General features: G+C 45.8%; 1 protein-coding gene across 2 annotated transcripts in view; it reads left to right on the forward strand.

Moving 5' to 3' along the window:
- LOC147019373 (uncharacterized) overlaps positions 1–27,385 on the forward strand; it is a 54,489-nt gene that overhangs the window by 4,356 nt on the left and 22,748 nt on the right. For both annotated transcript variants that reach the window (XM_085900063.1, XM_085900064.1), the window contains exons 2-3: positions 13,145–13,456; positions 22,566–22,832. In XM_085900063.1, the coding sequence (XP_085756189.1) occupies positions 13,145–13,456; positions 22,566–22,832 (579 nt within the window). The remainder of the gene's footprint in view (positions 1–13,144; positions 13,457–22,565; positions 22,833–27,385) is intronic.

The following is a 27,385-nucleotide window of genomic DNA, read 5'->3' on the forward strand; positions in this document are numbered from 1 at the left end:
AATAACACTCAGCAGTTAATTGTTTTTCCAAATCTTTATCAACCCTGACATTGTTGTTTTTTCCCAACACGAACCGTCTATCGATTTCTCCTCCACACTTTCCACTCACTTCAATCTTCGAACCCAGGAAGATGAAACTTTCACGATTTACATGTGATTGTCTTCCAACCTGAACACTTCAATCTTCTCAGTGGACAAGATTTTAGTCCTTTTTTGGGTTTAAATAAAGATCAGCTTTTTCACTTTCCTGCTTCACTCTCGCCAGCAGCTTCATCAAGTCCTCCTTACTTTTTTCTGACAATGCGGTATCATTAGCTTACCTTAGGTTGTTGATACATCTTGTGAACTTGTTGCACATTTGCATTTTATGGAACTTATTCATTGGTTAAGACTAAACCGAGCGCAGCCCTGAGTCATAAACAATGAAATTAATAGGACGACTACATATGGCTCTGCAGTTCCTATTGAGAGTCTACACCCCCTTTCAAATTTTTCACCTTTTGTTTCCTTTTAATCTGGAATCAAATTACATTAAATCAGACTTTTTCCACCTTTATTTACACATCATAACCCACATCTTCCAAGTAAAAAACAAATTATACAAATGACAGAAAATTAATTAAAAATACAAAACTAGAATATCTTGGTTGGATAAGTGTTCCTTTAACATAAAGTTATCATATTTGCACGGACCCCCCCCCCCCCCCGCAAACAATTTACCACGTGACGCGTGTACTCAGACAAACAGGCAACATGGTGTATTATCTGCAATATTTATTTCACAGGTGATTAAACTTTTCGATGTCTCGCTTTCTCTCCCCCACCCTGTTGCCCTCTTCGTCCCTCTTTTTCTCTTCCTCCCCCCTTTATTATGCCTGTCAGTGAAGCGATGGGTGGTATTTGCTAGTAGTGCAGTAAAACAAATTATGACTCATGACTGGTGAGATTCCAAGGGCAAACAAGAAAACACGAATCCTCTTAGAAAACACTAACCCACTCACCTTAAACAAGGGTAAACAAGAAAACACTAACATCTCACACTCCCCCAACCGAAGATCAAAATATTCTCTAGGCATTATGTACAATTATAATCCTTCAAGTCGGCTGGGTGTTCAGCATGATGGTCTGAACGACGTATCCCATCCTTTGAGTTCGCAAGAGGGTTTGGCCCTTCTTAATTTTCCAGCCCCAGAGTTGACTTGTCATCACCAAGACACTGGTCTGATATGACATCACCCGATATGACACTGGTCTGGTCTGGTCTGCTTTGTCATTGCACCCCACAGCCATGGATCCTCTTGTCCATGGTTCTTGACAAACATACCATATCTTGAGGAACAAAAATATGATCTGTGCCACCACAATATAATACTCCCTTTGACGCTCTTGTTTTTGACTTACATGCACATTCACTGTTGGGCGAACAAGATCCAGGCACAATGTCAACTTACGATCGAACAACAATTCGGCCGGTGTACAGCCCATCGTCGTGTATAGGGTCGTATTACACTTCAGTTGAAAATGGGCCAACTTATTCCTCAGACTGTCGTTCTCCACATCATCTTCTTCATCGCCTGTTTAAAGGTCTGCACCATCCTTTCTGCCAACCCATTAGAAGCTGGTCGGACTGGAGCCGAAGTTAGTAGAATGATAAACTCCATGTTGAGCGCAGAAGGCCAGAAATTCAGCAGTGGTGAAACAAGTGCCATTGTTCAACACCACATGTTCTAGTCGACCATGTGTTTTAAAAAAAAGTTAATGAGATTCAATTGTAGCTGTTGCAGTAGCAGATACCACTATCTGGATTTCTATAAATTTAGAAAATGCATCAGAAGCAACCAAGAATATTCAGCCCAGGAAAGGACTTGCATAATCCACATGGACCTGTTGCCATAGTCCAGCCGGCAACTCCCACAGGTGCAATGCTGCTGTCGGAAGGTTCCTGGCATTGCAACCCTGCACCCATCTTTCAATATCCTGGGTAATGCTGAGCCACCACACATAGCCTCTGGCAAAGGCCTTCATCCAGACCACCAACGGGTGCATCTCATGCAATTCCTTCAATATTGCGGCACGCCCAGGCTTTGGAATGGCAACTGGATGGCCCCATAAGATGCAATCTCAGTCAATGCTCAATTCCTCTTTCCGACTGAAAAAAGGTTTCAGTTCCTCGCATGAACAATGGTCAGGTCATCGCATCTGTGGGTACCTGGAGACCCGACATAATAATCAGTCCCTCCGAGTCCAATTATTAATGTCTGCTGAGGTTACTGGAGATGAGTAGGTGTCCACGATGTGCTTGACCATCTCAATCTCAGGCATGCTGGGAGTTTTACCCAGACTCTCTGGCAAGGGTAATCTACTCCGTCCATCACAAATACCATGGGCCTTCCCCAGTTTATAACTCAGTGTGTACAAATATGCAGTGAGAACTATTCCCCAAGGAATGACTCTTTGAGGTGCGATCTGCGGAATGGATCGGTCTTCTCACAATAAATCCCACAAGGCTTTATGATCGCTGTAAATCTCCACGTGTCAACCACAATTCACTTTTTTTTCCTCTTTTTTTTCTCACCTTCACTCTTTCATTCCTCTTTTTTTTCCCCACCTTTGGAATAAACTCCCTCACTTTGTTCAATCCCATTCTTCCCTCCAGGCCTTCAAAACAGCTGTTCACCACCACCTCTTACCGTCCCCCATCCAAATCCTCGATCTTTTCTACCCCCGTTGATCCACCCCAAACCCACCTCCTTCAAATTCCCAATCATGTAACGTCCCCAGAGGTCAGTCTCACTCCTTGAAGTCCATTAACAAAGTTTGTTGGAGGCAAAAGGCAAAATCATTCGGAATGAGCAACAATCAGAGCACGTATCAACATTCCCAGATGTGGCACGCTTCTCACATGCTCCGACCTCAGGGATCCGGATGTATATCGTTAAAGCTTCAAATAGCACAATAAAACGAATTACGACTGGTGAGATTCCAAGGGTAAACAAGAAAATACTAACCCATTAACTTATTACAATATCTCACAGACCCCGAAGGCCCTTTTCAAGACCCTTGGACCCATAAGACTCTTAAAATACTTGAGACACCTGAGACTCTTTATGCCACTTTGATCCCTTCAGCCCATCAGAGCTTTAGACCCCTTAAGACCTTTTAAGACCCCTTAGAAAATTGAAAATAAATTGTCCTGAAAATCGTTTTAGACCTTTTTTGAGCACCATTCACGTTGCATCACAAGTTGCGATGATTAATCAAAACAGATATCCCAAGGCGAAATTGATGTAGAAAAGTAAAACTGAAACGACTGATCTATGGATCATCACATGGGAAACCAAAATGAAATGCTGCGAGGAATACCGAATGGAAATTGCCGAAAGCATGGTTAAGGAGAGTCCGGAGAGAGGCGGCAGGTTGGGGACTGAAGAAGCAATGTGGAGAGGGATAGGTGCCTGTAGGACGGAGGTGGTCGGTTGGCATGGACATAACTTCGGTGATCTTCCATCAGGTGGTAGGCCCAAAACGTGCCGAAATCATTTTCCCAGCAGGGCTTTCGTAATATCACCCTCACTCCCAAGCAGGACTTTGAAGGTACAACAAGCTTGGATTGGAAATCTTTGCTAGTGTAATGGAATGAGGTTGCCAAGTTTACCAGCTCCACCGACTGCGCTTTCTGCACACCGAATATTTACACTGAATTCCCGTTTCTACCAATACACACTCATTTGAAGCAAGACGTCGACAAATCCGTCATTGATGGGTACCCTGCTTGTATTACAAATATATTTGTACAAAATATGTATTTGTATAGTATTATGATTGTTGTAGTTCATGACAACACAGCAAATTTGTGATGTAAATCTCTCTAACGATGTTTGGACAGGCGAGCACAGCGAGCAGATCCACGCTAGTCTAATGTATAAAAGGAGCTTGATGTCGGTGTGCCTGCGTGCGTCCGTCAACAATTGTCCTGCAGGGGATACCACCAATCAAGCAATAAAAGTACCCCCTACACAGCGCAGCATAGCAATACACACATACACACATATACACACACACACAGCTGGGAGATGCATGACGAGAGTTTGTTTCCTGGTATGGACCGTGCCTAATACGTACCCCGACAGTTTGATCAAAAGAAGGAAGGGAGAGAGGGAGAGAGGGAGAGACTTTTGTATCTTTTTATAATAAAGTAGAAAAGAAAGCCCCCAAATGGGAGTTACATTTTCATTTCAGAGAAAGAAGGAAAACCAAGAAACCATTTCTGAAGAAAGGAAAGGATGTATCGGGTGGATTATATACAAAACATTTCACAAAAGGATAAACATTCCTCTCGGACTTTGCAAATAACTTCTTTTCTACACCATTTTGATTCGAACTGCGGTAATCTTCCAGTTACTGAAAAGAAAGCAAAATCCAATTTAACGCGACTTATTACAAGGTTTTGGAACAAAAACAAAGCATCTTCATCATTTACTCCAACACCATCAAGTTTTCTTTTCCTTGACTTGTATACTGCTATCTTTGCCTGAGCAAGCAGGAAATTGGCGAACACAGCATTGGAATTTTTGTGTGGGACATCCAATCCGTAGATGAACACACAAGTGTGAAAAATCAAACCAAACCTCACAAAACAATTCCGAAGTAAAATAAATAAAGGTGCCAACCGTTGGCATTCAACATAGATGTGAAAAAGGTTTTCAGATTTCTTACAAAAAGGACATTCATCCACAAGCAGATTTGAAAAACGATGTAACAAGTAATTGGAAGGAAGGATCCAGTGTACGAGTCTCCATTGGAGGTCACCATGTCGTGGTGGTACAGGAGGGTGATAAAAACCTTCCCAGTTAGGAAAATAAGGGGGAGAACAAGGTAAGAGGTCTCTCCATCGAACCTTCTGCTGTGTTATTTGCCGTTGCAAAATAAATTTTACACAACCCAAATAAAGGTCTTTTTGTTTGGGAAGGCCATTGAAGCCTACATTAAAAGGGGGACAAGGAAGAGGGCTGGCAAGAGAAAAAGCACATACGAGTTCAGGAAAGGTAGAGAGAGAAGGTATTCGATGTGCATTTTGTTCATTGCTTTGGTGGTCTTGCTCCCAAGCAGGTGCGAGCTGTGTGTATGTCCAAAGCACACTACCTAATATGCGTGTCACGATTCGAGAGGATCGCACACCGACCAGGCTCGCCAATGCATCAGCTCCGATCCAGCTGTCGTTTGGGCTGAGAAGATCTGCGACAGATTTAACGCCCTTGTCGGTAAAGCGTTGAATAAAACACCTATCAGCAGGCATATCATGGAAAAAGGAGTTGTAGAACAAAGGTTCTTCCAGAAACATCTGTTTTGTGTAAGAATGTGTAGCTCTTGTTATTGTCAGAGCTTGCCACGCATTTAGTATGCTCTGATAGAAACCAGAGAGGGGTGATGTGTCGATTTTGGAAAGGTCCATCAGGAAAAGAGAGTGGTCATAGCCTAGCCTCCCAGCTTGTTGCAAAAGGTGACGAGCGACGTTGACCCATGGTGGAGAGGGTCGCATGTATAGCATGCGAAGAGCAACTGAGAGTCGAAGGGCCATGAGCCAGCTTTTTATGTCGACCAGGCCTTGTCCTCCATCGGTCAGTGGTAAACTGAGGACCCCAGGTCGCAGCCAGTGTTTTCCGTCCCAGAAAAAGGACACGAAGCACTTCTGGAGCTGTTGAAGCAACGCCGCTGGAGGATGCAGCACGAAGAACCTGTGCCATATGGTAGAGGCCACCAGTGTGTTGATGACCAAGACCCTTCCACGATATGACAGTTGTGTGATCAGACCTTTCCATTTTTGCAGTTTACCCTCAACAAACTCAAGCAGACCAGCCCAATTTTTGCTACTGTGGTATTATTACCGAAGAACACTCCAAGGTATTTCACACCATCATCGGCCCAAGACAGTGGAGCAGGAAGTCTTGGTGCCAAGTAGCACAACGGACCGAGCCAAAGGGCGCTCGTTTTGTTCCAATTTACTTTGGCTGAAGAAGCCTTTTCAAATAAGGACAAACAATAACGAACGATGTTAACGTCATTGATATCTTGTACGAATACACATACGTCATCGGCGTATGCCAGTACCTTGATGGGCCGTTCAAGCTGGGACAAACTAACCCCTGTTAGTCTACGGCGCAAAGATACCAGTAGGGGTTCGATGGAGAGAGCATAAAGCAACCCGGAAAGAGGGCAACCTTGTCTAATTCCCTTGTTAATAGACAAAGGTGCAACAAGTTCATTGTTTATCTTAATCACACTATAAATATTATTGTATAGTATTTTAATATAACAGATGAAAGTTGAACCAAGTCAAAACCACTCAAGTACTTCGAAAAGGTACCGATGGTCAACACGTTCAAAGGCTTTCTCCTGATCAAGGAGAAGAAGTCCTAAATCTTTAGGGTTTTCCTTGCACAGTTCAATGTTGTCTCTCACAAGGGAGATGTTGTCATAGATGGAACGTTTTGGGACACAGTAACATTGGTCTTCTTTCAACAACGAGGATAAATAAGGAGTAAGTCGCGATGCCAGGGCTTTTGAAAATATCTTATAGTCCGTACATAACAGGGAGATAGGACGCCAATTTTCAATACTCAGCATGTCTCCCTTTTTTGGGATGAGGGTAAGAAGAGCTCATCGGCAACTCCGAGGTAGCTCTCCAAGCTGGCAGCTTGCGTTCAAGGTCTTAATGAGTTCTGGACCCAATAAGTGCCAAAACTTCTTGTAAAATTCGGTTGTGAGTCCATCCAATCCAGATGCTTTCCCAATGGCAAGGCCGTGCAGGGCAGTGCCAAGTTCATCCAAGGTGATGGGTCTCTCTAGTTGGGAACGCCCATCTTCACACAACACTGACAGGCCGATGGAGATGGAGGCGACACTGACAGGATTTATTTGTTCCATTGAATATATTTTCGAAAAGTATTCCTTCACGAAAAGTTTGATTTCTGATTGTGTGAAGGTAATGGATGAATCTGCTAATCACAGCTGAGAAAGCTGTTTACTGGGAAGACGTTTCTCTAAGGAAAAGAAGTACTTGGTTGGTACGTCTGCCTCATTCAGGTGTCGCAACCTCATCCGAACTAAGGCACCACGTGCATTCCTCTCGGTTATCTCCTTTAATAAGGACTGTTTCTCAGTTAAAGGTTTTTTGTATGTTACTATTATTTTCTCCGATGACCCGTTGGAGTTGTAAAATCTCTAACTGTAATATTTTCTTAACTTAATGGTCAGCCCTTGTTGAGAAAAAATGATACTGTTGACAGAACCCTTTAATTTGGGTGTTTACTAAATCCCACCATATCAGCGGGTTAACGGAACAGCTTAGCTTCTGTTCTCGGAGAGCCGTCCAGAAGGATTCAAAGGTCTGAATGAAGTTGAGGTTTTCTAGTAAACTGTTATTGAATTTCCAGTGAGAGCTCCCTGGACATGGTTTAGAGAGTTGAATATAGACTCGAGCTAGGGAATGGTCAGAGAAACCAGAAGGCACGATACCGGATTTATAAACTCCATGTAATAAATGAGAATTTACATGGATGCGATCAAGCCTCGCAAGTGAGATGTGGTTGTTTAAACAACGACACCACGTATAAGACCGATCAGAAGGGTGCTGCACACGCCAAATATCATGGAGATTATATTTCGCAATGATGTTTGCAAAAAGTTTTGCGGTACATGGTTGGGGGTTCCGGCCCGTTCCGGTCAAATGAAGCATTAACAGTACAGTTAAAATCGCCACCAATAATTATTAGACAAGTCTGCAAATCCAGTGTTTGCAGGAATTTTCTCAGTTCGGCAAAAAAGGAGATCCGCTCGTCATTTTTGCTTGGAGCGTACAAATTGAGAATTGTGAACTTGACCTGATTGATAGAGAAGGTCACGGAGGCAAGGTGTCCATCAATAATACTCATAAATTTAAGGCAGGACGGATGGAAGTGTTTCCCTAAGACAAACATGATGGCTGCCTTCGACGAGGAGTTGTCACTGAAGAAACATTCCTTGTCCATAAATAGTCGCCACTGAGCCTGAACAAATCGGACAGCATGGGTCTCTTGTAACAAAGCTCTGTCAAGACCGTTGACCTCTACCAACTGTTTAATTTGGATCTTGCGGAGCGGACTCCCACCACCATTAACATTTATTGTTCCAATCTTGAAAATGGCCATGAGGAAAATAATAGTTTCTAAGAATAATATCAGAAGCGGGATAATTGATTAGGATCCCTTTTCGCCTTGGCAATCAATTTTTTTAAGCGGTGACAGTGTGTCTGGTGGAAACCGAATAAGTCAGGCTTACGTACGATAGCCTGGGCACACTCAAGGAAGGACGGTAGATCTGGAAAGTATTCCGTCATGTTTATATTGCGATTCCTGTATATATTTTGTAAGAAGAGTCTTATTTGTTCAGGGGGGTAGGACTTTGACTGGTGAGCTTCTCCACAGTCTCCACCTGACTGTTCCTGTTTGCTTCCTCCAGGTCAGATTCGTCAGAGTCGGTTTTAGTTTCCGATTCACACAAGCTTGTACTGTCCTGCATATCGATACTGTCGTCAGTATTGATACATGGATCTGTACTGGTTACCAGGTCTATGTGCTCTTCCATTGTGGGAACATCTCCTGGTGAAGTAATGGAAATAATCGGGGGAGTTGATGAAACGGAAACACCATCAGTGGATGTAGCGATATCGCTTCCCTCGACCGTAACGGTGTTATCGACCTCCAACGGCGTGGAGGTATACAGTACTTTGGGGGTCTCTTGTAAAACATCCATTTTAACATTTCCTGTGTTTCCAGGTTCACCTCGTTATGGAATGGGAGCAGTAACAGGGTTAACATTTGTTTCACCATTTCCCGCTGACAAGGATTCAGGGTTAACATTTGTTTCACCATTTCCCGCTGACAAGGATTCAGGGTTAACATTTACTAAAGTGACAGCAGGATCATCACTCATGGTCTGTGTATCACCGTCAATGGACTTTCCAACAGGAGAGTTTTTAACGAGTGAAACAGTTTTCTTCACTGCAATAACAGGTAAAGCAGTCTCTGTAAGGGAGACGTCTCTGTCCTCACCGGCAAGTAGGGTAAACTTGTTGGTCGTAGGTACTGGGTCCATTCCGGGTCCACATTGTAGAGTGACATCAGTCACAACTGCAGGAACGTTACCGACAGATTCCTTGTTTGTAAATGCTCCTTTCTTCTGGGTTAAACGACCATCAGGTAAAGTCTTTCTCTTCCTTGATGAGACGACGGTGAAACCATCCCAAACATTCGTTTTGCTGTTTAGACTATCGGGCTGAGAGACCTGGGCCTTATTACCGGACACAGGGTTCGCTTCCTTCACAGTCGAGGAAGAAGAAGAAGAAGACGTATTCTTGTTGACGAGGTTTGTTTCATCGTTCGACGAGGTTGACTTTGGGCAAGATCGTTTCAAGTGTCCGAAATTAACACATTCGAAACATTTCAGGGTGTCGGTGGTTACGTAGACTTGGTAATCATGATTATCAATTTTGAGTTTTAAAACAATGTTCAAGGGTCTTTCAGCGTTAGAGGGAGGAAGCACCACATAAGCTTGTCTCCGAAAAGACATCACATGCTTCGTCCGATCGTCCTGGCTACGTAAAGGTAACATGGTGATCTGAGAAACCACGGAACCATAACGAGATAGTTCGGAGATCAGCGTCTGATTCTTCAGGAAAGGAGCGTTCGAGATAATGACCTTCACGGCCGGTGTGTCCAGAGGGGAGACGAGCACAAAATGTCCGTCATCTGTTGATAGTCCGGTCGATACGATTTCGTGAACCAGTTTTGTCGCAGACACGAAGATTACCACACGTTTGTTCATTCATGAGGCTGCACGAACTTTGTCAGTGCCGACTATGTTTCCTGTAGCAATAACGAGATCCTCGATGCTGACGTCGTCGGGCGGGACACAGACGACGCCATGTTTTCTTGTTTATGCTTCAAATGCCGAATAACGGGAATAAGAAGTCATATTTAGGAAGAGGGAGGAGGGGCGATTGCTCTCGTGCAGTAATTAAATACGAGCCGAGACAGGTTTCCAAAGGAAATAAACACGGCTACAGTGAGGAAAAAACCGATCAGTTGAAGGCCCGGGATGGGCCGCTAACTATAGAGTCCCTTTATAGAGAGAGTAGCGACAACTCACGATTTGACGCCATTTTGAGTCCATTCAGTGCGGTGCGCGTGCGGAGCCGCCGAACGGCGCTAGTGCATTGAACCGTGTATTCCATTATGTTCTCCGTGTATGAGAGATGGGAATGGTCTTTTCCATGTTGATAATGAACAAATTATGTGAAGATGACAAAATAGAAGATTTATGACAACTAAGAGCCAGATGATAAAGAAGAAATTCACAGAGCTGGTTGTGATTTAACAGTCACAGACATTTAGAATCATGAGAAAGAAGGAATGAACTCGACAAGTCCACGCGCTGCTTATTTCAGCCACATTTTAATTTCAGGGAGGTGAGAGCGAGACTCGAACTCTCACCTCCCTGTTTATACGTGTACATGTGCAATACAATGTTAAGAGTTATCTTTGTATTTCTGCAGTTGTTTGACCTTGTTTATCATGTGTGGGTATATATTTGTGTTTGTTTAATTTTCATATTTAAATTACTAATCTAAACTTTGCTGCATGTTGCCGATCATATATTAATCCCACCAAAAACAGATTATCCCACCCCACCCAGCCTCCTCATTTTCATTCTCTCATTCTCTCTCATTCTCTCTCATTCTCTCTCATTCTCTCTCATTCTCTCTCATTCTCTCATTCTCTCTCTCTCTCTCTCTCTCTCTCTCTCTCTCTCTCTCTCTCTCTCTCTCTCTCTCTCTCTCTCTCTCTCTCTCTCTCTCTCTCTCTCTCTCTCTCTCATTTACAATCACACACACACACACACACACACACACACACACACACACACACACACACACACACACACACACACACACACACACACACACACACACACACACACATACACGCATGTACTAATGCACACACACACACAAACACAAGTTAATGTCCTCACACATTCAAATCAACAGAGACAAATACATACATTCAATGCATGCCCCCCCCCCCCGAAGATAAAAGCCAGTCCCAACCATTCTACACTCAGAAGTTAGATGGGCTCCCTTCTGTCCTTCTATGGGGTGTCGACCTGTTTAGTATCCTGAGATCTGGTAGTCTACAACCACACCAATAGATTTTAAATCTTTTGTATAACCTACTCTTAAAAGCTAGGGTTAGGGTTTAGGGTTAGATTTAGGTTTAGGGTCAGGGTTAGGGTTAGGGTCAGAATTGGGGTTAGTGTTGACCCTAACTCTGCCTTTGAAGAGTGGGCTGTGTTAGTCCATGGGCCGAGTTAGCCCGGATCTGTTCTCCGTTCATTCGTCTTTGTTTTGACTTTAGTTTGACTTTGACTTTGAGTCTGAGTCTGACTATGGAGACATGATCTAGAGTCTAGACCCTATATTAATTGATCTAGCTCGAAGACTCTAACTCAAACTTGATTTTAAATAAAGATGCCTTCCCCTTCAAGTGCTAATTAATCCACTAGCAATGGATAACAAGCCTGGAAAGCCAAAGCAAAGGCCAGTCTCACTCGCAGCACACAAGTATACGCATATGGGACCATTACCACCATCACACTGACCTGGCAGAGAACTGACCAAGAAGTTGCTTTCCATCCAACACGACTGACTCTGTTCTGCCAGATTTTCCATCTTTTAGCATCTGATGGAAATCTATACATCTTGAATCCCTTCTCAGTTCTATTTGTGCACCTAAAGGCGCAACAACCTGTCATTTTGTCGTAAAATCGATGTAAAACACGAATGAAAACGCTGCGTACAGCGGGAACGTTAAAACCCTGTCCGATATGCGTCCGATCCTGTCCGCGATGGACTCAAAATGGCTCCACGCAATCACGTGACTAGATTTTTCCGGACCCTCTATGTCGCTACTCTCTCTATAAAGGGACTCTAGCTAACTAAAAGCTATCTACAAGAAGCTGTGGGCTCTTTCTCTCTCTCTCTCTCTCTATCTCGGGGAAAAGATATGCGAGGCGAAAACAGGGGGATGAGGAGGGGAAGAGATGAACCGAAGGGCAAACCATGAAATAACAAGGACAGATGGGCGGGGTGGAGTGGGGTGACGACGGCGCGAGGGAAGGCCGGAGCGCGAGGTCTAACGAAGAGGGGAGGGAAGAGGGGAGGGTGGGAGCACAAATAACGATGCGTAGAAGGAAACAAAGGAATGGAGGTGAAAAACGATGTGAAAGGGGATAGGAAGGCGCAAAAACAGGGCAGATCACAGCTCACCAAGACCACACAGCCGCCATGACACTCCACTCGACTCGCCAACAGCCAGGAGAGAGAGAGAGAGACAGAGAGAGAGAGAGAGGGAGAGAGAATTTTTTATTTTTATTTTGCTCTGAGTGTGCTGCTGTTGTTGTTGTTGTATATTATTCGGAATTCAGCATCTACAAGGACTGTCATGAATATCCCAATGACACTCTGCCCCTTCTTGCTCCCTGAATGTATAGCTCGGCCGGTATCTATGCACCACGTAATTTTAATTTTTTCCCATTGACAACAACTATTTTTTTCGTAGCATTTACGTAAAGATTGGTATTTCCGTCAGTGAAGTGACGGGTCTTACATTCCAGAGAGTAATATCTGAAAGTTGTATGACCAAACTCAGTGGTGTCATGGTTCAAGCGTCTGGTCCGAGTCTGGCTGGTTGGTGGTTCAAACTCTTGCCAAGTCATACCAAAGCCTTTTTATAAAAATTGTGTGCTGCTTCCTTGCTTGATGTTCAGCATTTAAAAGGATAACAGCATGGACAGTCCCTTTGGGGAGGAGAAAATTCCTCTTTGGGAAATGCCGTGCTGAGTGTGGTGAGAATGGTGGTGCCATTGTTGTGACGTCACTGGTACCCAGAGTCTTGTCTAACAGTCCTGTGTTGTGTCTCGTGTATTTGTCTATGTCCATGTGTGGCAGCTCCACCATGAGCCTGAGATCCTGTAAAAATAAAAATAAATGAAAGTGGGTATTGAGTGCTATCATGGTTGTTTATTGTTCCATTTACCATCATGACAGGTTGTATGGGAAATCACATCGTCAGTGTGCAAGCAGGACAAGAACGTGTTCTGCTCTTTGAGTGTCTGCAATCGAACCATTCTCAAGTTCCATCAGCCAAACCATGTGAGAACGTCCAAATACAACAATACACACCAGACCATGCAGAGTGTTCTGATTTTCACTTCAAGAACCGTAGGAGTTTGGAGCAAGGGACTACCCCTGGTTCCTGTGGGCTTTGGCTGAATGATGTTAAAGCTGGTGATGCAGGGACCATGACCCTGTCATGTGGAAATGGGAATACCACCAAGGTGCAGCTGAATATCAAGCCAGGTGAGGGTAAATGCGTAAAATAGTCTGAGTATCAAGCACAATAAATATAAATTGTATTAAAGGAAATTTAAGCTGACTGTCCAAAAAGTGATCTACATTGAAATAAATATATGCATACATATATATATATATAGACACACACACACTGTATGTATGACAGCTGCTACACTGCTCTCACACTGAGACAATATTAAACATAAACATAAAACTCATCCCCAATAGCATATAGGGTGTTCCAAAAAGACTTGTCAACTTTGGTTGACATATTTAGAATGACAAATGATACAATGACACCCTTTGGTTTATATGATACAGAACATCAGTAAGTTTTGTGCACACCATCAGTACACTTCAATGTGAGCTCTGTTTGCTGCGGTGTAGGACATCAAGGCGGTACATGAGTTTTTGCCATGTTCGGCTCAGTATGTTTGGCTTGCGTTTGGGGCTGTCATTTGATTTGAGTTCCCGCAGAATCTGCACATTATAGGCACAGAGCTTCAGGCTTTTATGAAAAAAATCCCGGGTACAGTGGTAGTTGGTAGTCCCAGTTTTCTGGATGCGCATCAACTTGATTTTCTGGGACTTTGTTGAAATGATTCAAGCACTCGTTCAACGCTGCTGCACTTGTGCTTGGTCGGCCGGTACTTTTCTGTTTCTGACAACTTCCAGTGTCCTTAAACCTCTTGTACTACTCTCTAATACGAGTCTGCAATGGCGGATTCCTTCCATATCTTGTACAGAAATTACGTTGAACTTGCATGTCGGATCTTGCCTCGATGAACCATTTGACGCACTGAGCATTCTTCTGTGGAGTCACCATTTGCTTTTACATTAAACCACCAGACCTGAAAATATAGAAAACATTGAAGAGATGAAAACTTTTAAAAATATAACTCATGAGATCCTGAGGTCTACCTCTCCACAGCCCGGCTCATTTCCGCTGATAGCACCTTGCCTGACGGTGCACCCACCTGCAAACAGGCTCGAACAACAATCAACGTAACGTCATCACCCCCAGGAACCAGAAACACCAAGAACCAGGTATGCCAAGAACCAGGTATGCCAAGAGCCAGGTATGCCAAGAACCAAGTGTACCAAGCAGAACCAGCAGGAACAGTCCAACTGTCACCAACTGCCATTGCTGCAGTCCCCAACCATCAGGAGCTGTCTGGAGCTGTCCCCAACTGTCAGCAGGATCTCTCACCAACTCTCAGTAGCTGTCACGAGGTGTCAGGAGCTGTTAGATCATCATTTTGAGTGGGGGAAAGAAGAGATGGTGGTGAACAGCTCATTTGAAGACCTGGAGGGAAGAATGGTATTGAAGAGTGTGTGGGAGTTTATTTCAAAGGTGGGGAAAAAGAGGAATGAAAGAGTGAAGGTGAGCAGTGATTCTTGAGTTTGGTAGTTTAACCAGAATGGGGTGACTGGCGGACCTTGAGTACCCTGCGGAAATATGGGCGGCAGATAGCACACAGAACAAGGGGGGTGGGGGGCGGGGTCGAGGCCAGAGAGGAGATGGTAGAAGACAGAAAGACCACCGACCTGCTTGTGGTGAGAGAATGAGAAACCCAAAGACCCATCCTCGTTGCGGGAGATACCAATGATTCTAAATGCCTTGGTTTCCACAGTGTGAAGCCGAGAAAGGTGAGAGGCGAGAGCACCAGCCGAGAGGGGAGAGCAGTACTCCATTATGCTTTGGATGAAAGCTTTGTATGTGGTCAGGAGCTCAGGTGTGCCAAGGAAGGACTTTGTACGATGGAGGATGATGGAGGATGCCCAGTCAGTAACTGGCTTTGGAGGCCAGCATGGAGATGTGGCTTTCCCAGGAAAGATCATGGCAGATCGTGAGGCCCAAAGCTTTGAATGAAAAGACTTCAAGAGGATTGTTTGGAAGGTAGAAAGGGGGGGGGGGTCCTTTCAGAGAGACATAGTGAGAGTGTGAGATTTGTCTGGATTGAAAGACATGTTCCACGTGTTGGACCAGTTTGTGATTTTATCCAGATCTGCAGTGAGTGAAGAAGCTGCTGCTTGCCGGTCTGAGGGATGACAGACAGTACGGCAGAGGGTGCAGTCATCAGCAAAGAGATATAGAGGATGTTCCAGAGAGTCGGAGAGATCATTTATGAAAACCAGGAAAAGAACAGGGCCCAGAACGCTACCTTGAGGAACTCCAGCCTGCACAGGAAGAGGGGATGAAAGAACTCCATTTAGGGCCACACGTTGACTGCGACAGGAGAGGAAGTCTGCGAGCCAAGAGGGGAGATTGCCTTGGATACCATAGGAAGAGAGTTTGGTGAGCAGGGCGGGGTGCCAGACCATTTTGAAAGCATGCGTTATGTCGAGGATACACTGACGAGCCAAAACATTATGACCACTGACAGGTGAAGTGAATAACATTGATTATCTTGTTACAATGGCACCTGTCAAGGGGTGGGATATATTAGGCAGCAAGTGAATAGTCAGTTCTTGATGTTGGTGTGTTGGATGCAGGAGAAATGCGCAGGAGTAAAGACCTGAACGACTTTGACAAGGGCCAAATTGTTATGGCCAGACGACTGGCTCAGAGCATCTCTGAAACGGCAAGGCTTGTGGGGTGCTCCTGGTCAGCAGTAGTGAGTACCTACCGGCAGTGGTCCGAGGTGGGACAAACCACAAACCGGTGACTGGGTGTTGGGCGCCCAAGGCTCATTGATGTGCAAGGGCAACGAAGGCTATCCCATCTGGTCCGAACCGACAGAAGGTCTACTGTGGCACAAGTCACAGAAAATTTTAATCGTAGTCATGGGAGAAATGTGTCACAATCCAAAGTGCATCGCACCCTGCTGCACATGGGACTGTGAAGCCACAGACCTGTCAGCGTGCCCATTATGACCCCTGTCCACCATCGAAAGCACCTACAATGAGCATGCGAGCGTTGGAACTGGACCTTGGAGTAGTGGAAGAAGGTCGCCTGGTCCGATGATTCCCATTTTCTTTTAGATCACATGGATGGCCGTGGTCGTGCGTGCCATTTACCTGGGGAAGTGATGGCACCAGGATGCACTGTGGGAAGCCGACAAGCCGGTGGAGGGAGTGTGATGCTCTGGGCAATGTTCTGCTGAGAAATCCTGGGTCCGGCCATTCTGTGGACGTCAATTTAACACGTGTCACCTCCCTAAACATCGTTGCAGACCAGGTACACCCGTTCATGACAATGGTATTCCTTGATGGCAGTGGCCTTTTTCAGCAGGATAATGAGTCCTTCCAGACTGCACACGTTGTTCGGGAATGGTTTGAGGAACAAGATGAAGTGTTCACGGTGTTGCCCTGGCCTCCAAATTCTCCAGATCTCAATCTGAATTAGCATCTGTGGGATGTGCTGGACTGACAAGTCCTATCCCCGGTAGCTCCACCTTGCAACTTACAGGACTTGAAGGATCTGCTGCTAATGTTTTGGTGCCAGATACCACAGGACACCTTCAGGGGGGTCTTGTAGAGTCCATGCCTCGGCGGGTCAGCGCTGTTTTGGCGGCACACGGAGGACCAACAGCATATTAGGCAGGTGGTCATAATGTTTTGATCATCAGTGTATATGTCTGGAAAGCACACAATTTCAGGCCATTTGTACATTTCAGGCCACTTTTGCTCTCTCACTCTTGGGCCATTTTAGACATTTCGACCCATTTTAGACCCAATACGCTTAAAACACTTTAGACCCCTTTTTGATCCTTTAGGACCCTTAAGCCACTTTCGACCCCTCTACACCCTTTAGAAAATTGAAAAAGATTCCACTGAAAATCGTTTTTGACGACATTTTTTTATGCACCATTCACGTCGCATCACAACTTGTGATGATGAACCGAAACAGATATCCCAAAGCGAATCTGATGTGGAAAAGTGAAATTGAAACAATAGTACTGCAGCATAGCAAACCAATTGTTCGACTTTTCATAAAAGCACCAAAATTGGTAGATATGTTGACTAATGTATTCTGAACAATTCTGGATATGGAGCCACTTGAGATTTTGTCTTGGTCAAATTTGGCGGCCATTTTCCAAAATGGCTGCCATTCTACTTTAACAACATGGGATATCTGTCATTGTTATTCTCTTTGTAGGTTTCTCAGAGGTGGTAAATACTCCATGTGATGTGCATTTACAAAGGAAAACAATACAAATGTCATTTGTGTTGATTTATTATATTTCCAACCATTGTATTGGGGAAAAATGGTCATTTTTATTGGAAAATCCATTTTGCACACAGCATCAGTGACAGGTTCAGAAGTATTTTGTTGTGGTGGTGGTAGTGGTGGAAGTGGTGTTGTAATTGGTAATATTAGTGTAGTAGCCAAGACATTTGAAGAATATGCCCACCAAGTCTTCATCCCATACGTCGAGGGGCAGCTGCGTCGTGCGTCACATCTCGACCTCGTTTGGGATAGCTACAAAGATGGCTCCTTGAAGACGGCGACAAGGGAGAAACGAGGAAAAGGGGTGCGACGGCACGTGGTGAGCACCGCAGCCATACCAGGAAACTGGCAGAGTTTCCTGGCATACCAGGAAACTGACTGGCAGTCGACGCAAACAAGGTGGAGCTCTTCAGCTTCCTGTCCGATGTGCTGGTGCAGTTCTTCCATGACGAGGCAAAGGAGCTGTTAGTCACTGAGGGCGAAGCAGTCATCTGCCTTCCAAGGCAGGAAGATGAAAGCTCTCTGGCTCCATGTGGTCAAGAACAGGCGGACACTCGCATCATGCTACATGTGGCCCATGCTGCAGAACATGACCACCGTCGGATTCAAGTTCGAACTGTAGACACCGACGTCATCGTCTTGGTGGTGATGGAAGCCCAGGCACTACCATGCATGGATGAACTCTGGATTGCCTTTGGGAAGGGCAATAACTACCGCTACATCCCTGCCCATGAAATAGCTGCCTCCCTCGGTCCACAGAAGGCACGTGCCCTCCCTGTCTTCCACGCCATGACCGGATGTGACATGGTATCAGCATTCGTGGGGCATGGGAAGAAATCTGCCTGGGCCACATGGAACTCGTTTCAGGAACTGACAGATTCTCTTGTGACCCTGACCACCACGCCAGTCAACATCCAGGATGACACAATGTCAGGTCAGGTATGGGAGCATGTGCCAGAACAGCGCGTCGCTGCGTCCACTTTCCGCCGGTACTCCAGGGGCCTCCGTCTGGCCATCCCCCAGGCAGATGCCAGGCCCATCCCCATCTCCTTGAGATGATGGTCAACCTGCTGCAACCATGAGGCACATGGTCGGCCCATTGGCGTCCTCCACTCACGAGACTCCCTCGCTGAGAGAATCTGGTAAGCAGGATCAGCATCAGGAAAACGAGCCACATGTCCATACAGCCGCAACTGACGCTCACGGAATATGCAGGTAACAAATCTCATCCGAGTCTCTCTCAGCAACCGCTCGTTTGATACAAAATCCGACCAGCGATAGCCAAGGATTCTCCGAAGAGACCTGGTACCAAAGGAATTAAGTCTCCATCTCAGATCCTTGGTCAGAGTCCAAGTCTCGCACCCATAGAGCAAGACTGGAAGCACCAAGGACCTGAAGACTCGGACTTTCGTCCTCCCGCACAGGTACCAGCAGCGCCACACCCCATGATCCAGTGAATCCATGACTCCCCAGGCCCGACCCAGACGTCTATTGACCTCTGACTCGCAGCCAGCAGAGATATGAATATCACTGCCAAGGGAAGTGAATCTCTCCACGACCTCAACATCCTCACCACAGACACAGACAGGACAGCAGCATCCAAGATGTCACCGAAAGCCTGGATCTTAGTTTTGACCCAAGAAACCCGTAATCCCAGCGGCTCTGACTCCTCATTCAGCACCTCGAGGGCCCCCAAGAGGATGTCTAAAGTCTCCGCAAAGATGACTGCATCGTCTGCAAAATCAAGGTCCGAGATCTTGACATTCCCAAACGATGCACCGCAACTTGATCTCTACGACATCCTCCCTAAAATCCAGTCCATACAAGTGCTGAAAAGTGTGGGGGCAAGTACACATCCCTGACGAACTCCAGTAACAACTGGAAATAAGTCAGAGGTGGTACCACCACACTTCACAGCACTCTCAGTACCAGAGTAGAGTTCAGACATCAGATTGATCAGTTTTGGTGGCACCCCACGAAGACCAAGAATCCTCCAGAGGACATCCCGATTCACTGAATCGAACGCTTTACAGAGATCAACATAGGCTGCAAGCAGCCCCTGCCGAAACTCTCGTCTGCGTTCGGTGAGGACACGAAGTGCAAGGATACGGTCAATCATTGACCTCTTTGGTGTAAAGCCTGACTGCTCTGGACGCTGGTGCTCAAGCAGATGGTGGCAAACTCTATCAAGAATTATCCGAGCAAAGACCTTGCCCGGCACTGAGAGCAGCGTCACCCCTCGGTCGTTGTTGCAGTCTTGGCGATCACCCTTCCCTTTCCAGAGAGGGACAACAAGGCCCCTCTTCCAGTCAGTTGGGATGATGCCTGTGTTCCAGGCAGAGCACAAAACTGCATGCAACGACATGAGTGCAGCATTTCCACCAGCCTTGAGAAGTTCGGCATGGATGCCACAGATCCCTGGAGCTTTGCCCCGTTTCAACTGGATCACCGCACCCCGTGTTTCCACAAGCAAAGGTGGACCACAGTTGATTTGAGGGTCAGCAACAGGGATTGTAACACCCTTGACGTCCAACTCGACAGCTGGGGGATCAGCCTGGTACAACCGCTCAAAGTAACCGGCCCAGCGGGCCTTCACTTCAGACTCCTCTGTCAAGAGCCTACCACTCTCTGCTCGAACTGCAGTGCTCCGAGGGATGGGCTTGGATGAACGTAATGCGTGAATTCCCCTGTAAGCGGGACGAGAATCACCTGTCCACAGGTGATGCTCTACCCCCTCACAGATTCCTCGCACATAGGCCTCCTTGTCCACCCTCAGTGCACGTACAGTTTTACGCCTCAGCTCCCTGAACAGCTCAGCTCTGCCATTCAGCCTGGCCCTGCGACTCTGGTCAATGGTATCCAGTGTCCCTCGAGAGACAAAATTCTTCTTTGCCCTGCGGTGAGTTCCAAGGCATCCACCGGCAACATCAAGGACGGTGGTCTTGAAGGCGCTCCACAACTCTTCAGGACCCCCCAAAGCACCCAGACCCCCCAAGTGTCCACTCAGTCTGTTCGCAAACTCCTCAGCTACTCTCTCATCCATGAGCTTGGCAACATCCAGCCTAGGCTGGGATGGTACCATTCTCCAGGATTTAAGGTGCAGCTTTAGAGTTGCTACAACAAGCCTGTGGTCAGTATTGAGGAACTGAGCACTCCGGTAGACCCTGCAGTTCTGGATCATCCTCCAACGACCGTCAATGAGGACATGGTCAATCTCCTTTGCCACACCGCCAGCGTTGGAATACCAAGTCCAGCGATGAGCTTGTGGGCGCTGAAACCATGAACCAGCCACCCTAAGTCCATGACTTCTTGCAAAGTCAAGGAACTTAGTGCTATTCTGGTTCATAGTTCCTGACCCATGGGGACCAACACACACCTCATAACCGTCCCTATCAGTTCCAGTCGATGCATTGAAATCCCCCTAGACTAGAAGTGTATCTCGTCTGGGGCACTGATCAACCACAGACTCGAGTGTGGCGTAGAATGCGTCCTTCACGGTGAGATCACTCGCCTCAGTCGGAGCATAAACAGAGACCAGGGAAATGACACCTAAGGAGTGACGAATCCTTAATCTCATAATACGCTCGTTGACCGGTGTTACCTCAATTATCATTGGGGTCAGCTTATTGGACACAGCTACAGCAACTCCTTGGGTATGGTAACCATCAGAACGACCAGACCAATAGTAGGTGTAACCACCCACCATTATCTCGCCGCAATCCGGTCTCCGAACCTCAGAGAGAGCTGCAATCCCGATGTCCAAACACTTGAGCTCAGATGATAACAGAGACAGGTGATCATCCTCTCTTAGGGATAGGACATTCCAGGCACCCACCCGAAGGGACCGCCTCAGGTTAACCCAAGGAGACCGCCGTCTGGTGGACGACACCTCAGCACCACTCTGACACACTCTCCCGCAATCTGACCCAGGGATGTTACCCCGTGGTTTCCCTCCGATCAAAGATTGGGGGTCCTGAAGGCTTTGCCCCAATCCCGTCATCCGGTGAGCTGCCCTGCGAAGGGAAGCTGCACAGGATGTACTCCCACGGAGTGGGTTTTCAGATTTTTTTGCGTTTTTACGTTTTGCGGAATGAAGGGTTTTACGGTGGCTGGAGTGCAAATCCTGCCACCAACCTCCTAATAAGAAGTAACCCAACTGCAGGAGGACGTCTGCAGACACAGTTGGGCACTAGATATGGATGGCCGTTGGCTCACAAGGAGCTCCTCCACCCTTTGACAGGTTTTGTTTTTAATCCTGCTGGGTGTCCATATCCAAACACCCCCCTCACCACAAAACCTGGTGGGGGAGACGGTTTAGTCGCCGACAACCCGACTATGGAACAGGTTAGTACAGGTTTACATGGTACCTGTAGCAGGTCACAGATCGAACCTGACCTGACTCACATGCACTGCATGATACAATGCACTGCATTGAAAGGTTTGTGGTGCTCCTCTATGACCGCATCAGTCCATATACGGACGTCAACGAGGCTATTGTCCCTAAAGGTATGATTATTATTACAGATAGATCCGAAATGCAATGCTGATGGACTAGTTTACATTCTACAGAATAACTAACTAATAATGGAATAATGGGTGAACCCCCCCCCCCCCTCCCTCACATCTTCCCAATCAAAGCACCAGCATGTTCTCTTGTTATATTATATCTTGTGGTGATGTAGTTATTGCATGCTCACTGTATTCACGAGCGCTGAATCAGGCAGCTTGATTTAAATGCCTTTCAGCATTGGAATGGTGTTTGTTAATGTGTACTGGTGCAGATGTTTGTTGTCGACCTCTTGTGTTCATGAGCATGAGTTTCCTGCACCAAAGGACTTGCAGGACGCATGGTGGAGCATCATCTTACAGGCACATGAGGTCTTTCGCCTTTAACCGTCAAAAGTGTTCATTGGAAACGTCTTGATTTGTGTGTGATTCCAGATTGTTCTTCGGAGGTGTTTCTCGTTGCTGAGCCAGTGGGACCTGTGAGAGAACGGCAGAATATCACACTGACCTGTCGTGTTCCTTCATCTGCCATTCCTTTGCCGTTCAATATCACCTGGTCATTTCAAGGTGCGCCTGTGCTGAATGCCAATGTTTCGAGAGATAAGGCCTCGATCTTCATTCAAGAGTTCAATTCCAAAAATCAGGGCCTATGGGAGTGCAATGCACTGGGTCAGACTGCAGCATATTGTCTCACGAAAACTGGTGAGTGTCCATGTGTGTTTGTTCTCTCTATATTTCTCTATTATCTCCTGTTTTGAGGACTTTTTTTGTCGACATTGTCAAGGCTCAGATGAGAGTTAAGAAAATGCACAGCAAGGGGGGTGTGAGACAAGAGGGGTGGGAGTGGGAAAGACAAACAGTGGGGAACAGAGACGTTAGGAGATCTGTGGAAGGGAGAGGGATGGGGCGGGGAACATGGGGAATACAAGATGGACATTACAGGGACTTCCAGGAAGGAAAGCAGGGAATTTGAAGGAGATAGCTTTGGGGTAGATTAACGGGGGTAGAAAAGATCGAGATTTTGGATGGGGGAAGGTAAGAGGTGGTGGTGAACAGCTGTTTTGAAGACGTCAAGGGAAGAGTGGGATTCAAGAGAGTGTGGGAATTTGTTCCAAAGGTGGGGAAAAGAGGAATGAAAGTGTGAAGGTGAGCAGTGATTCGTGATTTTGGTAGTTTTGCCAGAAGGGGGTTGCTGGCAGACCTTGAGTGCCCTGTAGAAATATAGTGGAGACAAATCACAGACACAGCGGACGGAGGGGGGGGTGTGGGGGGCGAGACCGGAAAGGAGATGCTGGAAGACAGAAAGACCACCTCCCTGCCTGCGGTGAGAGAGTGAGAGGCCCAAAGACTCAGCCTCACCACTGGAGATGCCAATGATCCTAAATGGCTTGATTTCCACAGCGTGAAGCTGAAAAAGGTGAGAGGCAGGAGCACTCGCCCAGAGGGTAAAGCAGTACTCCTTCAAGCTGTGGACGAAAGCTTTGTACGTGGTCAGGAGCTCAGGTGGGTTGAGGAAGGACTTTTTACACGATGGAGGATTCTCAGGCGGCGACCGGCTTTGGAGGCCAGCTTGGAAATGTTGCTTTCCCAGGAAAGATCATGGCAGATAGTGAGACCCAGAAGCTTGAATGAAAGGACTTCTTCCAAAGGATTGTTGAGAAAGTAGATTGGACCAGTTTGTGATTTTCTCCAGATCTGCAGTGAGCAAAGAAGCTGCTACTTGATTGTCTGAGGGGCGACAGATGGTACGGCAGAGGGTGGAGTCATCAGCAAAGAGATATAGAGGATTTTCCAGAGAGTCAGAGAGATCATTGATGAAAACCAGAAAAAGAACGGCCCAGAACGCTACCTTGAGGAACTCCAGCCTGGACAGGAAGAAGGGATGAGAGAACTCCATTGAGGGCCACACGTTGGCTGCGCCAGGAGAGGAAGTCTGCGAGCCATGAGTGGAGATGGCCTTGGATACCATAGGAAGAGAGTTTAGTGAGCAGGGCAGGGTGCCAGACCGTGTCAAAAGCACGCAATATGTCCAGGGATACGGCTCTGATCTAATGTGTAATGCTTCTCGATGTGCAATGTTTCTCCAAATTTCAATGTGCAATTGGTTCTCTTCTTTCTGTCTGTTCTTCTATCTACAAACATCAATTTGTGATTGTGCAACAACTTGATTTCAAGTTGAATGTTATATTTTGAACTTGAATCGGAAAACGAAGCCGTAGATTTTCAGTAGTTCGGCTCTGAATTCGTCCTGGTTGCGCATGCGCAGAGAGGAGTTAGATAATATTTTTACTCTGTCTGCCTGTCTGCCAGTTAAACAACATGAGGAATAATTCCAAACATGAAACTTACTGTTTTTAATGACGTCATGATGGACACAAACAACAGGCACAAATAACTTGTGTAACATGTTTGAAAGAGACGCTGCATCAATGGTGGTAAACTTCCGAGTCATTATGCCTCCACTGATGCGTTATCCGTCCGTCCGTACATTCGTACGTACGTCCCTGCTAATTAACCTCCGCCATCTTCGTAGATGGATGGAGGTTACTGTTTTCACCCCTTTCTGTTTGTTTGTTTGTTTGTTTGTTTGTGAACAGTATTACGGAAAAACTCCTCAACGGATTTTGATGAAACTTGGTGGGGGGGTTAGGTATGGTCCAAGGATCATGCCATTAAATTTTGGACTTGGTCCCCCCCCCCAAAAAAAATTTGTTAGAGAAAAAAAAAATTTTTTTTTGCATTTCTACATGTTTAAAGTGATTTCCAACCCCCCCCCCCAATTTTTTTTTACCCCCCCCCCCAAAAATTTAGAGAATTTTTTTTTGCATTTCTACATGTTTTAAGTGATTTCCAACCCCTAAAAAATTGTTACCCCCCCCAAAAAAAGGAAAAAATATTTTTTTGCATTTCTACATATTTTGTGATTTCCAACCCCCCCCAAAAAAAATTGTTCGAGAAAAAATAAAATTTGCAACGTTTTTTTCAACAAAATTTCGATTTTTTTTTGCATTTTTACATGTTTTAAGTGATTTCCAACCCCCCCCCCCCAAAAAAAAAATGTTGGAGAAAAGAACTATAACTCTGTCAGCACTGTTGACATCATATTTAATGAATAAGATATAAGGTTCACTTGAGTGACCCAGCAGTATTGGCGGCGGAGGTTTTGCACTCTCCCGAGTGCTCCCCCTCTAGTTTTCTTTATTTTCTCTGCAACTGCTTATCCAATTGACAGAAAATTTTCACCATAGGTGTGACGACTCATGCAGAACGTTCTAATGATAATTATGATGTCATAGGTCACGTGGTGTGGCAGCCATGTTGAAAAAAGGAAAAACTTTGCACCCCCATCTCCAAAACTACTCCATGGAAAAAACTTGAAACTTGGCATTTGTGAAGACCACACTCCCCATGGGAAACAAGTGTGATTTTAAGCGGTTGAAGCAGCTTCAATATTTGACTTTCCATCCGTCTGTCCGTCTGCAAGAAAAAGATGAAGAAGAACCTTTCCAACACGGTGTATCGCCGATAAATGGACCCTTTTTGACCCTTGAGCCTACTCAGCCCCCTTTGAAGACCCTTTAAGATCCCCAAGACCCTAAAGACCCAAACTCCCAGAGGACCCAAAATATCCAGATGACCCCGAGGACCCAGAAGACCCCGATTACCCAAAAGAGCCCTAAGACCCTGTAAAACTCATCCACAAATGGATGAGGTGTGTGTGTGTGTGTGTGTGTGTGTGTGTGTGTGTGTGTGTGTGTGTGTGTGTGTGTGTGTGTGTGTGTGTGTGTGTGTGTGTGTGTGTGTGTGTGTGTGTGTGTGTGTGTGTGTGTGTGTGTGTGTGTGTGTGTGTGATGTTTTTCATGGAGTTCCCCTTCCACTGGAGCATTCTGATGTGGAATACAACGCACCAAAATGATCGTCATGATCTCCTGAGTTAATTAGGGCAATGAACTGCAAAGACTCTCACCCCCAACTCTTTGTCCTCCCCATTCCCATTTCTTCTTGCTCTCAACAACGTTGCGCAAAGTTACACAGGGAACTTTGGTGCATGAGAAGACCTTTTGGCCTATCATGCCTGCGTTGTTTCTGTCCCCATTTGTTAAGAACAATGTGAAAAGGAAATCAAGATGGAACGTTAAATTCACAATTACTTCCCCCTTTCTTCCCTTGTCCTCGCTTTCATTCACGGACCGGTGTTTGTGTGTTTGTTTGTCGTGCTACTACTCCTACAGTTGTGGGCCGATTTCATCCAGACTTGGATCAGCATGACCCCAATTAGTGTAAGGGGGTGTTTTTATCTTTGGGGGGTGGGGGGGGGGGTTACGAATTCTCTATGTAAATGTGTATCATGTAGCACCCCCTCCAGGTGGGAGAGGGTATTACAAGTCTCCACCATTTACAGTACAGTATTCTTGTCCCCACGTTTTCCAGTACAGTGAGGTGTTTTGAATTATAAGCAGTAGGCATGTTTTTCCTTCATACACATCACTTCATGGGTTATTTAATTATTTGCCTGCACAGATCTGTCAGTTGCCTATACACCGCACAACAAATGCACGTGTCAGAAGAACATGTTGCATGCTTGGAACGAGATCACCCATCGGGTGGGAACTCTGCTTTTGGGTTCTAATGTGTGATTCGAAAGGGGTCTAAAGGGTAATTTAAAAGAGTTCTAAAAGGTAATTCTATTGGGTTCTAATGGATGTAAACTGTTCCAAAGAGTAATTTTAAAGGGTTTGAAAGGGTAATTCAAATGGGTTTCATAAGTTTCTAGGCTTTGCCTATTTCATGTTTAAAATGCCAAACTGAACCGCTTCCTTTGGACACGGGTGCAATTTTTTTTATGCCATAGGTGGCTTTATGACGTCATAATTGCATATGTTGAATGCTTTATCTAAAAAGTATGAAGCTTTTGAGAGTCATCCAGGGCTAAATTGTATGGGGTCGGGGGGGGGGGGGGATTGATGATGTCATTGGTCATGTGGTATGGCAGCCATATTGTTTTCAACATAAAAACCTCCAAAATCTTCTCCAAAATGTCTGAACAGTTCGAGGCAAAACTTTCCAGTTGAGATCACTTATCCATGAGGAACAAAAAGTTCTCCAACTATGACATCATAGTTTACATGGTTTGGCAGCCACATTAGATTTATCCTCAAACCTTTAAAAATCATCTTTTCCAGAAGGGCTTGACAGATCGAGGGGAAACTTCACCAACATGTTCCCCAAACCTTGGGGATATTAGCATGTTCACG

This window comes from Eptatretus burgeri, chromosome 10 (assembly GCF_056783735.1).
Source record: "Eptatretus burgeri isolate ZD-2024b chromosome 10, Ebu_testis_v1, whole genome shotgun sequence".
In the NCBI taxonomy this organism is placed as follows: domain Eukaryota; kingdom Metazoa; phylum Chordata; class Myxini; order Myxiniformes; family Myxinidae; genus Eptatretus; species Eptatretus burgeri.